Source organism: Cygnus atratus, chromosome 18, assembly GCF_013377495.2.
Source record: "Cygnus atratus isolate AKBS03 ecotype Queensland, Australia chromosome 18, CAtr_DNAZoo_HiC_assembly, whole genome shotgun sequence".
NCBI lineage: Eukaryota > Metazoa > Chordata > Aves > Anseriformes > Anatidae > Cygnus > Cygnus atratus.
The window spans coordinates 5,662,034-5,678,593 of NC_066379.1; the positions used below are offsets into that span (position 1 = coordinate 5,662,034).

The window sequence follows — 16,560 nt, forward strand, 5'->3', positions numbered from 1 at the left end:
CAAAGAACTATTTTTTCAGCTGCTGCCTGCTGGTTTCTGCTTCACCTTCCCATTACAATTTTTGTTACATCAGCTATCTACAGGAACCCCCATATAAGGTTACTGTCTCCAGCGTTCAGTGCTTGTAGAGTTCAGCTGCTGCCTGGGTGAACTTTTCAGAAATTTTGTGCAAATCGTAAAATCAGAGGACGTCCAAAAGGGCATGGGGGGGTTTGTAGCACGGTGCTGAATCACCACGCAGAGCAGTTCTTCAGATGAGTTGCGTTTCTACGTAAGGCAGCAAAAGCTCAGAAAGAGAAAGGCAATAAGGATGAGTTAAGCTTCAGAGATGGTCTCTATTCCTTTCTTTCATGTTGCTGTGGCACTTCACCTAGCCTTGCGATAGTACTGGTGAAGGGAGAAGGTGCAGTACACACCTCAGCAAGGACCTCCCTGGCCACAGCAAGCAACACTTGCAGGCAAGTTCCTGACAGGGAAGCTACTGTGCCTACTGCTGGCATCAGCTCACCAGCAAGAAGCTGGGCATCATGGCTTGCATTAAGCAACTCTGGATCCCTTTTCCAGTCAACAGCGACCACCTTTTCCTCCAGCTTTTCCAGTTAGCTGCAGGTCACTCATCCCAGGTTAGATGTAAAGCAGTGTGTGTCATCTCATAGCTTCAAAGTAGCTATTATGCAATTATTTTATTACAGTCTCCTGTAATAAACCTTTTAGTTCAGTAGGATAGCTGTAGCAATAAAAATAAATTAAGTGTTTTAATACAATTCAAGACACTCTCCTGTACTGTAATACCCGTTCCCCTCGAATACATTTTCTCCATGGGCATGACACCACGATGCAAGTATGACAGCTTCATGGACATGATTGACTTCTTTATAGCAGAAGGAAAAATAAGTATACGCATACATCAGTAAGAAATTAATTAACAATAAACATTCTTACCATTGCAGCTCAATCTGTGTCCTAGCAGATGTAGCAAGTGTATATTAACACTTTTAACACAATTGTATGTTAACACTGATCTGCTTTGCAATTAAGATGCTGTCTACAAGCTCCTGCTTCACAAACCCTGCTACAGGGCGTCTCGCGTATTGATAGAGAGAAGAAGCTGGTCTATGGAAAATGGCAGCAGCCAGTGCTGTCATTTCATAACCCTGGCTTTGCTTTCTGATACACAAATCTCTAGCAAGCATCAGTCTTTGCTCATGAGCCTTAATTTAAAAAAAGAAAAAACAGTCCCACAGTGCATAGCTTGCAGGCAGTTGCTTGCATCTGTTCAGCTGCTCTGTGCTGGCTCAGGCTATGAAGAAGCAATGGAGTGGAAAGGGTGTCTTGTGGGTTGTTCAACCAGTGCAAGCGTCGCTTCAAGGAAGAGGACTTGGCGACTGAACAGCAGGTCACAAGGGGTGAGGTTACAGCCCAGTCCATCAACAAGCACACCATCACTGTGGTGGCAGTCTTAGAAAGCAGCTGTCTGAGATCACGGACATTTCTGGGACAGACCTCTCCAGGGGACAGGCAGGGAGCACTGAACAAGCTCAAAGGAAACTGGTGCTGTTTTGCTTGGTCATTCGTCTCCTTAGGCTTTAGCGATGAAAATCTGTTTTACCCAGGATGACAACAACCGTGTGATACATTTCTTTAGCCTGTCAAAACACAAATCAGTACCAGTCATTCTCTACCCCGGAAATGACTGCTTCTCATAATTGAATATTGCCATAATTAAGCATCTTCCCATAAATTACGTCCCATAATTAAATACCGAGCAGGCACTGGGATTTCAAACTGCACTTTGGGAACTGGTAAATGCAGTGTCTCCATCCACCCCGGGACAGAAGCGAACAGCAGGCTCTTAGCAGAGGCTCAGCTGGAGAGTAGAGGGCAATTTCTGAATTGCCCGGAGGAAGCTGTGTGTCAGGGCTGATCATCTCACCTGTGACAGTTCAAGCCACAGAGACTTGGGACTGGCAGCTGAGCCATAGTTCAGTTCTATGCCGGGAAGCCCACCATCAGAGGTAGGCCGCAGGGTTCGCATCTTCTGCAGCTCTTTCAGTGGGATGACGTGGGAGACTGCCTGCGTAAGGAAAAAAGCCACAGAGCATTATCTGGTGCAGTCCTTTAAGAGCAAAATGATCTGATTCTGGCCAAGGAGGATTCATCTCAAGAATTTCTTGAAAGCTGAAGCAGACTAGGGCACAGGGCAGAGTAAACGGAAGGGCTGCAGTAATTGCTAGGCTCCACTGCCAGTGCATCCCTGGAACTCCTACAAGACTAGGCCGAATAGGAATGTGTTTTCTACACTTAGTTTTACTGTGCACCATGCTTGTTTGCATGATCACTGCTGGACTCGCAAAAGAGCTCACGCCACTACTGACTGTTCTACTGCTCTTGTCACTGGCTTTGGGCTAGGGCTGCTGTTAGAGTGAATGGCTGCGATGCACATAAATACAGCCTCTTCCTGCACAAGTCCTAAAAGTCAGAGCTAACACCTGAAAGACATCAGGGCTTTGGACACTGAGGAAGAATTATCTGGCGTACCTGGGTGATGTTATCCACCACAACGATCTGTTCATTATTCACACCAAAATAGCAGGGCACAGGGATTGTGCTGTCGCTCACCCGCTCTACAAAGTAGAAGTTGTAGCCAAAGAAGGGCAATTTCATCACGTGCTCTGTAAGAAAGCAAAAAGGTGGCATTCAGGCAGCAGCTTCCAGCCAGCAATCTACTGCACCTGCCTAAGGTGGTCAAAAGAGGCAGGTGCACTTTTTAGTGCAATTGACTTCTCCCACCACCCCTACACTCCTAGTGTTTAACTGTCAGCAGCCTGGACGGATGCGCCATTCTTTTCAGAACAGAAAGCAGATGTGCAGACAGAATATCAATTAAAGCACAACCCATACAGGGCTCTGAAAGTTTTCTGCAGACTTTTACCAAAAGGTGGGACTTCTACCATGATGACCATGCTTGGGAGCATATGCCAGTCTGCAGAGAAAGGCTCTCAGGGAGTCATGTGTCATGGGTCATTCCAAGCCCCAAAGATCCTTGCCAACCTCATCAACTGTCCCAAAAATGCATTCAGAGGCAGCTTCCATCACAATCAGAACAGATTACTACCCAAGTAGATCTGGATGTCTCCTCACCTATGAACTGGATTTTTGCATCCAGTGGTTGGAGTGGCTGCCTGTTTCTCAACAGCATCCCAAGATGGTTCTGCAGACTCTGGTGGTTGATTTGGGACTGCAAAGGCTTTGGTATGTACTCCTTCAACTCCTCCCTGTGCCAAAAAGCAGAGAGTAATTCACCCCCTGCCCAGCCAAAATCAAAAGATAAACCAGGGGGGAGTTAGAGAAAGGAGGGGAGGTGGCAACAATTTTCAGTAGAGGGGCCGGAGGCAAGGGTGGAGGGGGAGAGAGAAGAGCACAACGGGTCACATCTAAATTGGTTAATGTGGGAGGAAACAGAGACAGTTGAGACCATCATATTTCCACAGAGAAGGCTGTGTACCACTGACTAATACGCTAACAGAAATCCCTCCTTTCTGGAGACAGCAGGAGCTCTTCATGCAAGAACTGTAGCATATAAGTAGAGCTACAGGGTGTTTCTTTCACCGGCAGTCTCAGCTGAAAAACACCTTACACTATTTGTCTTGCCCCTGTGCTGCCATAGCACTACACAGAGCAGACTTTCCCACACCCAGCAGGGTTCTACCCTTGCCCCGATGCTGTAAGGGGATTTGATGGTGATATTACCTCCACACCTTCATCTCTGTTACATGGCTACAGCTGAAAGCTCGTACACTTTGTTCTTGGTACCGCAAACACATGGCAGCCTAAAGGAATGTTTGTGGCACCTTCATGCCTTGAACTCAGCAAGAGTCACAAAAGGAAACATGGATAGGGGATGGTCTGCATTAGGAGTGTGAACAGCAGGTAAACTTTCTTGGTTACAGGAAGGAGTCAGACACTCAATTACATTCATTAATGACTTAAGCTCTCCAGAATTGTCCACTCCTTAACTATCCAGAGTAGTTTCAGGCCCCTGCCCCTAACCCATGTGGTGCCAACAGAGACCACCCTGAGACAAACATACCTGAAGGGAACAGAACTCTCCTGCTCTGTTTTGGCCCAGTGCTGGAACAGAACCAAAATGCCCACCTGCATCTCCAATTCTTGATCATAGCTCAGCAGCATCTTCCCATTCAGGTAATCCCACAGCATCTGAGAGCACAGGAAAGGCTTTGTTAAACCTGACAGAAGGTGCAGGCAGGTCTAGGCAGCGCCAGGCTGCAGAGACCCACATCCTGCCTCACAGATTGCTCAGGCTGATAACTCTAAAACAAAGACTTGTTGGGCTCAGGACGAGCATGCAGAACTGCACAAAGCATGTCTGGAGCAGTACAGCTCTTGGGCTAGGGCCACACAAGCACCGCCTTGTTTGCCTCCATAGCATCACTTACATCACTTATTAGTCATTCCCAGAAACAGCATGCAAAGCCAATCAGCCAAAGCCCTCACACTTCTTCAGCCCCTTTGGGACATCCCCACTGGCCTCTCCTCTAATTCTGCCCCTGCTAGAGAGGTTCCTGGTGCTCGCAGTGCCCTTGTTGCTTACCTGTCCATAATGGACATCAATATAAATTTTGTTCTCAAAGTGCAGAGGTGTCTTCCAGATGAGTCTGCGGAAACTCACAGTCACCAACGCGTCCTCCAGCAAATAATCATGAAGATATTCCTCTGTTCTCATCGGCCTCACCATTTTACCTATATATTTATGCAGAGAGAGGGTCGTCACTCTTGGTGCTGAGACAGTGAGCTGAGCTCCACAACCTGGGAAAGGAGCCTTCCTGCACTCCTCTGTTCCACCCTGCCCGTAACAACTCCCAGCATCAAAGGGACACAGACCCCACAAAGACATACACCACTTTAAGGAACAAGCAACACAGCCCCTGAGAAGGCACAATCCCTAACCTTAGTACAGAGGTTAACTCCTGAAGAAAAACCTCCCCAGAGCCAGAAAGGGCAGGGATCTATTTGAAAAAGTAGCTGTGATTCTCGCTGTTGGAGACACTGCTTTAAGAAAGAAGCTAGAGCTAGTCTCTCTTTACTTGCCATTATTATTGCTGGCACTCCTGATGGCAAAAAGAGCGAATTCCTGCATCTCTTCTGCCTCGCCTGCCCCCATCTGCTCACAGATCTCCTGCATGAGCTCCTTGACCACCTGAAGCGAGGAAAAAAGCAGGTAAGTACCATGGCCAGGCAAGCCCAGTTCAGCCCCAGAACAGTTAGACATACTGGGCCTGGTGGAAGGCAGCAGTACAGCTCTGGCCGCTGCAGAGAGAAGCAGGCTGGGTGAGGCATCCCAGCGCTGCACAGGCTCCACAGAGATGGGCTACTGTAGGGATTCTTAGGAAGGGCGTGGGAAACCATCACAGAACTGGGGGAAGCGTAGGACAGATCCAAGGGCTGACAGCTAAGCAAATTCTGTGGTGTTGCTCCAAGTCCAGATGAATGGAGAAATGCAAAGCAGAAAACTCACAGTGAATGTCCTGATTCGGGCAACGTATTCCACTCCTCCAGGCATCGATATCTCTAGCCGGCGGGCACCACGTCCTTTCTGCAAAGGACAGTCTTTAGGCAGCAAGACACACAGGATCCCATCCGCCCCACAACCCTTTCTCCCTCTTCGCTCCTCATCTCATCCTCCCACTACTTGCCCACAGTACCTGACTCTTCCCTGCCCACATCCCTGTCTACTCCACGGCATTTCACTTCCCATTTCCCTTATGGACACATGCCTGATGTCCTTTCTTGGAACAGTAACTGCTCTTGCTTCCCACTTCTTCCATATGTAGCAACGCTTCACTTGGCACCTCCTGCCAAGCCTCTGCCCTCCCTCTCTTCCCAACATCCCCACTCCTCTGCCCGTCAGTACCAGCAATGCCTCTAACTCCACCAGGAAAGGAAGGTGGCGACGACCCCCATACATGAAATTTTTCCGCAGGTTGCTCTGACAGATCTTGGCTATATCTGTAGGAAAAGAAAAAATGCTGAGCCAAGCAGATGACTAGGCATCGTCTCCTGCAGTTTTGGGTCTTGCTGGCTGTGTTGTTTAACCCAGTGCCAACATGAGGAGAGGAAAGAGACTTCACCATCCCCTACTCTGCCAGGAAATGTCCAGATCATGAGGAGCCAGCCCCGGACAGTGCCTAGAGCAACAGGAGTACACATGAATGCCAAGACAGAACTAGAACCCTCTTTTCTGAGAGGATTCAAACCCGAATACTTCACAGCTGATGACCCCTGAAGACCACAGCCTGACTTTCCCCCAAGATCTAGCTACCAAAATGGACTTAAGTCACAGGGATAGGCTAGGTGTCAGGGAGAGAGACAATTCCACTTTGTTTGGGTGAAGATGCAATGGAAAATGACCTCTGCAAACAGAAAGACTACCGATACAAAGCAGACTTTTGCCTACAAGTTCAGCTCCCTCAGTATCCCGCTCATTTCTCCTGCCTGACAAGATAAGGGAGATTTCCTAATTGGACCACGTCCCCACCTAGATCCTGTCTCCTTTCCTTGACCGCTAGGCCTTTGTAAAAAGCAGGCAGACATTCATTCTACAGGACACACAAACAGCCATACCATGGTGAGTGCTGGATGGATCACTGCTGGCTTGCTGCAGAAACTTGGTGGCGTAGGGCATCAGGATTTTGGAAGGGAGGAAGTATCCAGTGAGCAAGTTTAGGAGCAGCCAACCACGCAGCACACTCTCCCTGTGGGATAGAAAGAACTGTGGGCACCTTGGAACAAGACAATTCCTGCTCCATCCAGCTCAAAGTGAACCTCCACCCTTCTGACCACCTACAGGAGGTGCCAGTGAACAGAAGGTGGTGGCCCTTGGTCAGAGTTTTCTTATGTTGAGGAAAGGTTGATTCGGCTACTCCAGTAACAAAGAAAGGGAATAGTCAAGGCCACTCTGATGCCACTGTTGCCATATCACAGGGCAGCATGGGGTCAGTCCAGTCCTGACTGCTGTGCCAATTCCCCAGGGCTGTGCAAAGGCAATCAGGGCTCGGAGCAGCACCACTGCCGGGAGCTACCAGAAACGTTTACCAGTGCCCTGACACAGCAGCAGCCAGAGACACAAGGACAAATTTCCATTGAGACAAAAAAGCCAAACCCAGTGACTGGCTAAAATTCCTGATTGCTCAACAGAAGCCCAGCAACTGAGCAGCTGAGGCCAGTACGCCATTAAGGGGCAGCCTCTCCTCCAGCCCTGCTGTGCACACAGCGAGGCAGACAGTTCCCCTCCAGCCAGGCATGCACAGGAGCTGACACTGCTGGTACTTACTCTTTATGGTTGCGAGTGACTTGTTTGATGACCTGGCAGTAAACTTCATCGTGCAAATTCTCCTTCTCCTTGCACAGCTGCATTCAGAGAGGAGAAGAGAGCATCAGAGAGGCTCCAGGTCATCTCTGTTCCCTTTCTCTTCCAGCTCCTGAGCTTTGCCAGAAAATCGCAGACTCCCAATGTGACTTAAAGCTTGGGCATCGCAACCTCTGGTCTGTAATGCTATGTAGACCCCACGAAGCAGGCAGGTTGTGCTCTCATCCAAAAAGTGAAGCCCAGGGAAAGCATTTACATGCACAGATGCACACAAACCCCTGCCCATATTTTTTAATCAGCCTCTCTGTTTCAGCTCCTTTCCTCACATAGGGCATTGCATTATGGCTCTCCCCGCCCTCCCCCTTCCCTGCAAGGTCTTGGCCCTTTATTCCCACTGGCACTTCAGCACCTTGCCCAGGGGAAGGTCACAAACCTGAAGGATTTCAAGGATACATTGAACATCATTCTGGTTCTTGGGTTTTGGCTGATCTCCCATGAACCGCATCAGAGCTGCAAAGCAAAGGACAATATTTAGGTCTAGGCAGAGGTGATCCTGCCACGGGGCAGGCAATAGACTACACAATGTCCTGAAGGCCTTTCTGCTCCACAGGCTTTAGTAGGCTTGCACTGGACAAGTGTTCTGGGTGTGGCATCAACCCAGGCAGTGTGTGTTCTTGGACACTCTGCAAAAGGCAAAGTGCATTTTGCTGGATGCTTTCAGCAGGACAAAGGTGGCTGTTAACAGCAGAAGTGTATAAGGAGCTCTTTTCTCTATTTTCCCCCTCTGGTGCCCACGTGTGGCCAACCAAGAGCATCCCAATCAATTGTGCCACGTTTTGTCCTAAGGAATACTTACTTAGGAAGTTTTTCGTAGCAAGTTCGTTCAGTTCAGTATCAGAGTACTGGAGCAAAGACGCCGGGATTGGGACCTGCAGGGCCCAAACACAAAGGTAAGCTGGGGAGGCAGATCAGCACAGAGCTGTGCTGCAGGCTTCACAGAAGACAACAGCTCCTAATATCTTGACGGCGGCATTGAGGAGTAGGGGTCACCTATATTTCTGCATTGACTGGAGCCAAAAATCTGCCCTCTGCACTTTGCCATGTGGGGACAAAGCTAGAGGTGATGCTGGAGCTGGGATTCTGGCTGTAACCACAGGGGAAAACTGGGCTCACCTTGGTGTGGTGGACCAGGTCAGCCATACTCTTCTTTTCAGCAGGCATCCCCTTCGATCCAAACCTAGCCAGAGGAGAAGGAACATAAGCCAATCCAAGAAATATCCCCAGAAATGGCTTGGTGTGCATCAGGCTACACAGGTCCTGTGTATGCCTGCTCAGGAAGGACCACAGCTTACTCACATGGACTGAGCCTCTCGGAAGTAGGCTGCGGCAAAATCCATCATGGTATAATGATCACCAGCAGGGACTGACATGATGCTGCTGTTTTCTGATATCACGCTGGGAACAGAGCCCTGCAGGGACAGACACCATAGTCTCCCTGAAAGGTCAGCTGAGGAACTGCAGAGTGCATTCTCCTTGTCTGCAAGACCTGGAAAGGTCTCATCTGTGTGTGGTGCCTCTGCTCCCATTATGATAGTATTTGAGTGCCTCTATCTCCAAGGATTAAGCAGTCATCTTCTTCCCCCTAACTCTGGAGGTCAGACACTACACCAGGGCCATGGACCTATCCTGGCAGGTCCCACAGAACACAGCCGTATCCCCTAGCAGTTCCCCAAAGACAACTCACCTCCCTGCTAGTGTTCCTGCCCTCTGAAGAAGCTTTCATGCTCTTCCGCAGCCCTCCAAATCTGTCCATGCTGGTGCTGAGGTAATCAGGGGCTGCAGCCAATTGTACCAGGTTGGTGGGGAAAATACCAGAGCGGCCACCAGTGGAGCCAAACTGCCAGCCTGAAGAAATAGGGGAGAGGAGGAATCAGGAACCATGGCAGCTACAGAGGGAAACAAGCAGCGAGGCATCCTACTGGCAGAGGAGAGCATCAGTCTCTGACCAGGCTTTCCTGCACCCTAAGTTAACATACCCTACAACTGTGGCAGAACGAACAATGTGGGTCACAGTCAGAGAACTGGAGAGCTGAAGGCTGGCAAGGCCAGCCCTTAGCAGTCTGCTTTGCTCTGGTTTACTCAACAGCAGCATGTAGGGCTTCTGGGCACCGTGGGTCCCAGTGGGCCCTTAAACACAGTCCCACCTTTCCTGTTGATCTCAATAAACTCCCTCACCTGGCTCCAGGCCTTGCATGGGCAGTAGCTGGATGAGGTCACCCTTCTTGAAGCTAAGAAGGCTCTTATCATCTGTGACATAGCTGCGCAGAGCAATGACATAGTTGGTATCCTGGGAAAAAAGCAATGGGGAGGTCAAATCTTGTCCCCAAAACATGAGAGACCCAGACCATGTCACCCCATGGACCCTGTCAGGTCCACGTACGAAAATACTTCAATTCCCTGCTGCAGTACAGCCACTCCCTCACCTGCCTCAGCTCCTGGATGAAGGTTTCCACCATGGCCTTGATGCATGGAGCTTTCTGAGAGCGCAGAAAGAGCTGTTCTGTCGTCAGAGAGAACTCCAGGGCATTGCTGCCCTTCAGCTCCACTGACAGCACATCTGCAAAGCTAAGAAAACAGCCAGCGTGCTCAGACTGCTTCTGCCAGAGCTAGGGGATGCAGAGCACGGGGATGGGAGTTCATTCCAAGGACTGAGAATGGAGACAGGCCTCAGCATGCTTCACAGGGTGGCCTTTCACCAGCACTCTTACAAGAGGAACCACACCATAGGCTGCTGCTCATGGCTTTCACCATGCCACATGAGGACCTCCTTTCTGAAGACATGCACAGAGTTGACTAATGCCTAGCACTCACTCATTCTAAGCAAAGCACAGGTTAAGAAAGGAAAGGGAAAGGGCAAACTCATCAGAAGGAGGGTGAGTGAGTCACAACAGGCCCAGGACAATCCTAGAGCACACAGTGCAGCCAGGGAATTTTTCAGCTCACCCCTGCAGTCTACCTTCTACCCACTGATGCTCTGAAAGCAACCGGCAAGTGACAAATGACATCCTGCAACTACCACCCATGTTTTTCTGCTGACCTGTAGCTGCAAAGGATTTTCAGGTGCTCAGGAGTATAGCCAGCTGCTTTCACTACTTTCAGCAGCCGCAGGCCTCGGTGAGAAACACCCAGGATCTGGACATCACTTCCATTTTCACCCTGTAAGAGAAGTGAAGCAGAATGCACCAAAGGCTCCTTCCCACGTGGAAAGGATGCAGGAGGGGAAGATGCTACCACATACACCAGGAAGGAGGCCCTGGGCTAACAGAGGTGTCAAACCCAGCAACATTTTCACAATAGTTTGGAAAACAGAGACTTCAATAAAGGAGACAGAGGAGCAGGACTCTGAGGATGCAGAAAGGCAAATGGGAGAACTAGGGGGACAGGAACACCGCTGTCAGCAGCCAAGCAGGTAGCCTGGACAAACAGAGAAATGATTAGGAAGGACATCAGAATGATGCAAATATGCAAGCAAGGAGAAAGAGGAGAAAGGTATAGAAAGCACAGAAGACTGAGTGATGTGTGGCCAGGTAAGGGAGGGGAAGCCAGGGCAGAAAGATCCCAGGTGAACCAGAGCTACACAACTACAGTAAACGTAGGGTGTGTTTAAAAGATTAAGACTCACATGAACTGGGAAAAGGCGAGAGAAATAGTTAGCCCAGTTATCCCGAGCAGCCAGTACAATCCTCTTCTTTATCCCATCCTCCTGAATGGAATGGACATCATTGCCAACCCGAAATTCCACTAGCAGGGATACAAAGCAGATACTTTCTCAGCAAGACAAACATGGCAAAGTCTCCCTCTGCCCAGGGAGATTTATTGCCACCATTCCCACTCAGTGATTACAGAGCAGCCATTAGCATGCAGAGGCGAAAGGATACCACAATGGGAAGAACCAAAATAACTTGCACATGCCAGTGTACCACTAGGTTTTTCTCCTCCTCTCCATCAAGCTCCCACCAAAGAAGACAGCTGGATTTTGGGACAACTCAAAATCCAATACTTCGGCTTCAGTTTCCTCTCCCCACAAGGCATGTATCATAATTAAGTTTTTCTGGCTCAGAGAAATTTCAGAACCCTGTTCTGGCCATTTGGAAGAGATAACCATGGCACTACACACAGCAAACACAAACATGCTTTCTTGCTGCAAGTGACAATTCTCCTCTGCCCTAAGTCCTGCCTGAAAGGGCTTGGAGGTTTGTTTCTTGTTTGAAACTAGATGCTGGGATGGGCACAAGGAGGAAGGGAGGATGGGGCTGTTAATTACTCAGCAGGTCTTTCATCTTGCGCTTCTCCTCTCTGGAGATCCGAAGGCAGGAATCAGAGAAGGTGTCGCGCATGATCTGCAAAAGAAGGAAACAAAGAGGCTTCCATGGAAAGGCTGAGTGTTTTGAGGCTGTTGAAAAGACTGACTTCAAGAGAAGAAAGAGCAGGGGCTTGACAAGATGGACCTGGAGAAGGGACTAAGACCTCTAGAGACGCAGAAGTGAAGGCAGGTTATGTAATGTAAATATGGAGTTCTTTGTCTCTATAGCAGTCCCTGAGTCATACAGCAGTACATACCTGTTCACACAGCAAGTTCAGACAATAAGGGTGACTGAAGTTTTCTTTGGGGTAAAACACCTGCAAGAGGAGGATAAATACAAAACTGAGGTTACGTATGTTTACAGATGTTGCACAAGCTGTTGCATCCCTTCCCAGGGATGTTGTATAATCCATGTGTCCTACTGCCAGAGAGGAGTGAATCAACCTCCAAGTCTAGCCAGGGACGAGAGACAGCAAATGGGAACAAAAGGACCAAATGTGAACAGGGGTGAAGGATCAAAAGTAAAGTGGTGAGACCATGGGATGAGCTTTGGACAGTTTGGTGCACTTGATTTCAAACACATTTGTACTATTTACACAAAAAAGCACCGGGTAACAATGTATTTACTTCATTTGTCGATCTCTCACTGCTTTACAGGGGAAGGGTAGGACAGGCAGGAAAACTGAGACGCATGAGTCAGCAAGGCAGAGTAGGACCTGGATTCCTTGACTATCAGATGGACACGTAACTCCCTATTCCTGCGTCATATGATGTCCTCTCTGAACTGCCTTTGTGTTCTTACATCACACTGGTTGCATGTGACAAAAAGCAATTTTAACCAAATGTGGGACCACTTCCCTCCCCGTACAGCCAGCCCTCAGCTAATCAGCTGTACCTCTTTGCGCAGAAAGATTTTCCAGGCAGGGTTGACATAGGAAAAGCTGACACTGGCAGTTAGCTTATACAGCTGGGTCTTGATACCATCATCTTCTATTGAAGTAGAGCCTGGGTGAGAAGAAAAAGCAGTGAAGACAGGCTTTGCTGACTACAGGGTCACCTGTCAGAGACTTACCAAGAGAAAGGGTACGGTACCATGTGCCTGACTGAAGATTATTATAAGGAACCCTCTTGAAGGACAGTGATCAGCTAACATGAATGCATGCACAAAAGTCATCAAGTGATAGCATGTATATTAGCCACAAAGTTCAGTGCTTATAATAAAAACACTCCAGAAACAGGGAGCACACAGTGTCCCAGGCAAACTAGTGCCCCTGCCCCGTTCTTAAACTCAAAGACACAGTTTCACTCTGTGTCATTATAAAAAGGCTATTAAAAGGATTCAAAAGGACATAAAAGCTCTTTCCTGAGCTTGCGGACTGCAAGTTTCTAGCACAATGCATCCAGTACTTGCACTGGATTTTCTCTCTGCAGGAGATCTATTAAAGATAGGCCCAGTTGGTAGGCAACCATTCAAAGGTATTGCTCTACGAGGTAGGAATGTCTTCATTTACGCAGTCACAACTTTCGAAACTTCAGAGTTACTAGACAATCGAGAAATGCAGAATATCCCACAGTTCAGCTGTTTCTATATCCCTATTCAAAAGAACGTAGGGAATTTTCAGGCTAATCCAGTTACCAAGATTTGCTTTCACAGGACTTCCTAAAGATCCATCTTTTAAAACAAAAAGGGAGGGAACACAGGGAAATTCTTTTATAACTGGGAAGCTACTGTGGGATGGAGTCCTACAGTAATGTGCTTGGGCTGACTGTTTTTGCACATTATAAAATGTGATGCTGATGAGTGTTTTAGATAGCTTGAAACACATTGGTACATGCGGCCAAAACAGTTGCCAAAGTATTATGTGAATTACTGCTCTGGGCTCCCACTGAAATTCAGAGGCAAAACCTAGGGCTGAATAACACTTCCAAACTACTGCTGGAAAGAATTAGCTATGCCATTTTTCAAGTGGGCAGTACCCAAACAGCTTCCTTATGCGTCCAGCGTCTCAGCTCTCCCAGGATCCCGTTCTTCCACAAAGAACATTCCCTCATTCCTCAGCCTATCTTTAAGGACCCTCCAGAGGCTCTAGAATGTAAAACACCTGCCTTCCCATTCCTCCCTCGTCTAAAGTCCATCCACTGGATTGCAGCTTTAACAGAGTAGCTATGCTTCAAGTAGGCAATAAAACACGTTGTGGACTGGACCTTGACAGAGCTGTAGCCCAAAGGTCCTTTCTTTATTTAGCTCCATTTTTCAGAGGGACCCAGCCCTTCCTTCGTCATTTGCACCTGACATCCTGCGCTGGAAAGAGAGAGCTGGGAAGCACCATGCTGAGCGCTGGGCCAGGCTCAAACTGTAGTGACAGTCTGATTTCACACGGACTGCTCGGTCTTTGGCCAGCTGGCAAATGACAGATCATGTGCTGTGACTGTCCCAGGCTGCTAGGCTGAATCTGCCCCATTATCTTCTATCAAATCCCGCTTGTGAGAAGTCAACACTCACCCTTCGCTGTGGATTCCTGCGAGCCTTGGTTCCCAGGCAGGAGAGATGCGGGCAAAGGTGGGGGAATAGGGGGAGCAAGAGGGGCCTGGGAATCTGGTGGGGTACTTGATGGCTGGCTGAAGATGGACAGGAGAGGCAACTGTTTCTCCTTGATAGAGCTAGAAGCTGAGCCTGGCTTGGGCTTGGGAGGTGGAGGTGCCCCTTTGGGACTCTTCTCTTGCGGTAGGGGGGGAGGCTGCAAGACAGCAAAACCATTTGATACAGTCATTCTCTGCATCACTACACGCTGACTGACACGGCTGTTAGAAATAATACCCAGGACAGCAGCCCAGCCCTGGGAGCAACATCTGTTTGAGCACAAATACCAGAACCTTCAAATCAGCACACGGTCTGCAAACAAATGAAGATCAAGCAAACCCAGGTGCAGAGAAACAAGTATTTGAGATTGGACCTTATAGTTGGGAAAAGGAGAAAAAGGCATTAATAGGCCAAGACATCAAGACCTTGGGGCCAAATGTGAGGAACACGAATAGTTGTCTCTCAGTTGCTTGCTTCCAAATCAGTCCTAAACATTCCACAACAGGACTTGCTGCAGCAGAGCCCTTTCTCCAGGACCTCAAGGGACTTTACAGACTGCAACCCAGGAGGTGCAACACTGTGGTATGATTTCACAGCTATCTATTAACACAACAACAAATGACCTGGCTGCTAGTGCACTATCAGATAGCTCCCAGCTTGCTGGGGATTGGATACACACGCCCTCTCTGCTGAGGTGACCAGAGAGAAAAGCACTCACTGATTTGGGAGAATTGAGATTCATCATCCCTAGCTTGGCCAGTGCCTCATTTTTGGGGTCATTCTTCTTCATAAATGGCTTGGACACTCTCCTGCAAGACAAAGGGGAACAAAGTTGTTAGGGCTGCAGCAGGGCTGTGGCCACAATAGAGCCACGTAGCAGCGCTGGGATACAGTCCCCTTCATCTCTTTCCTGCCACTTGGGTGGCTCCCACCCTCTCACCTGACAGGCTCGATGGGCTGGGGCTCGGGGGCTGGCCTGCTCTGGTACATTTTGATGATGTTGCGGATCTCTCGGCTTGGTTCAGGTCGTGACGCAGGGCCCGAAGGTTTCACTACTGGTGGCTCCTTCTTTGCTCTTGGCGTCTGCTTTTTTGGCTTTGGTTCAGGAGGTGGCAAAGGGGGAGCAGGAGCTATTGGGAGTAGCAGCTTTAAACACCAAGCCAGCAAAAGCACAGGAGAAATCCTTCTATCTCATTTGAATCTCCCTCCCTCTCACTCCTTGGCTGACCAGTTATGGCTTTCCCTCACCTTGCTTTAGGATCCTACTTCCCAAATCCCAGGCCCTTCTCTCTCCTCTGCTGTAGAGACTCCCAGGAGAGCCAGATCCTTTCCTCCTCTGGCTACATCCTGAGCTGATGCTCACTCCTGGAGAGTTCTTGCTTGTCAGCCTGCCTGGGTCTCCACTGCATGTCATCTTACCTGCCTCTGTTTTAGGGCTGGGCTTCTCTTCTGTATTCTTCTTCTTCTTCTCCTCCTCTTCCTTCTCCTCGTGCTTTGGCTCAGGATTTGCTGGAGGGGTCCAGATTTTGGAAGGTGGCCTGACTTTCTTCACTAGGATCTTTTGCTCTCCTGCATAGGAAGAGGGACCTGAGCTAGTTAAACTTAGGCAAAAATTAGCATTAATGGTATGGTTCTCACTCTTGCATCAGTCAGCATAAGCTGGTGCTTTCTAGAGACAAAGGAGAGCATGGCAGCCAGAAGCCCAAAGATTTCTAGAAAGCTGGCAACACAACACCCCATGATCTTAACTGTAGCCAGCTGAGCAGGCACATACACTATGTGCTACACACGGTACCAGAACTCCTGAAGGGTTTAGCTGGGTTCCATATAGAGAGACAAGAACCAAGCTGTTACTCCAAGGAGGCTGCAGAACAAAGTGTTATGATAAGTCGAACTCCCAAAGTGGTCAACACTCACCCATCTTCTGAAAATACGCTCGCTTCTGCTGGAAAGTTTCACGAGGATTGTCATCATCTTCACTGTCAGAGAACTGGTCTTCTGTGTAGTCATCAATCTGCAGGCAGTTCACAATATGGTCAGTTAGTACTAGCCAGAAAATACCTCTGTAGGGCCTTTGAATTCAGAGATTATCTTCTGTGGACAGGTTTGGACTCTGATCCAGAACTTCTCCCAGTCTCAGAGTGTTCTAAGAGATCAGTCTGTGACCAAAGAAATCATCAACCCAGTCCAGAGAAAGAGGAGTATGTTATAGCTCCAAGACAGCTTGCT

General features: G+C 48.7%; 1 protein-coding gene across 1 annotated transcript in view; it reads right to left on the reverse strand.

Moving 5' to 3' along the window:
- Positions 1 to 823: 823 nt before the first annotated feature.
- MYO15B (myosin XVB) overlaps positions 824 to 16,560 on the reverse strand; it is a 45,716-nt gene continuing 29,979 nt past the window's right edge. The window contains exons 38-65 of the mRNA XM_050714441.1: positions 16,249 to 16,345; positions 15,751 to 15,900; positions 15,272 to 15,461; positions 15,050 to 15,140; positions 14,254 to 14,488; positions 12,646 to 12,755; positions 12,008 to 12,067; positions 11,712 to 11,787; positions 11,070 to 11,188; positions 10,485 to 10,603; positions 9,871 to 10,012; positions 9,623 to 9,734; positions 9,132 to 9,292; positions 8,744 to 8,856; positions 8,561 to 8,624; positions 8,244 to 8,316; positions 7,821 to 7,897; positions 7,352 to 7,428; positions 6,643 to 6,773; positions 5,933 to 6,027; positions 5,537 to 5,614; positions 5,110 to 5,218; positions 4,613 to 4,761; positions 4,091 to 4,218; positions 3,142 to 3,275; positions 2,539 to 2,672; positions 1,934 to 2,074; positions 824 to 1,646 (exon numbers count right to left, since the gene is read on the reverse strand). Of these exons, the coding sequence (XP_050570398.1) occupies positions 1,587 to 1,646; positions 1,934 to 2,074; positions 2,539 to 2,672; positions 3,142 to 3,275; positions 4,091 to 4,218; positions 4,613 to 4,761; positions 5,110 to 5,218; positions 5,537 to 5,614; positions 5,933 to 6,027; positions 6,643 to 6,773; positions 7,352 to 7,428; positions 7,821 to 7,897; positions 8,244 to 8,316; positions 8,561 to 8,624; positions 8,744 to 8,856; positions 9,132 to 9,292; positions 9,623 to 9,734; positions 9,871 to 10,012; positions 10,485 to 10,603; positions 11,070 to 11,188; positions 11,712 to 11,787; positions 12,008 to 12,067; positions 12,646 to 12,755; positions 14,254 to 14,488; positions 15,050 to 15,140; positions 15,272 to 15,461; positions 15,751 to 15,900; positions 16,249 to 16,345 (3,225 nt within the window). The 3' untranslated portion in view covers positions 824 to 1,586. The remainder of the gene's footprint in view (positions 1,647 to 1,933; positions 2,075 to 2,538; positions 2,673 to 3,141; positions 3,276 to 4,090; positions 4,219 to 4,612; positions 4,762 to 5,109; positions 5,219 to 5,536; positions 5,615 to 5,932; positions 6,028 to 6,642; positions 6,774 to 7,351; positions 7,429 to 7,820; positions 7,898 to 8,243; positions 8,317 to 8,560; positions 8,625 to 8,743; positions 8,857 to 9,131; positions 9,293 to 9,622; positions 9,735 to 9,870; positions 10,013 to 10,484; positions 10,604 to 11,069; positions 11,189 to 11,711; positions 11,788 to 12,007; positions 12,068 to 12,645; positions 12,756 to 14,253; positions 14,489 to 15,049; positions 15,141 to 15,271; positions 15,462 to 15,750; positions 15,901 to 16,248; positions 16,346 to 16,560) is intronic.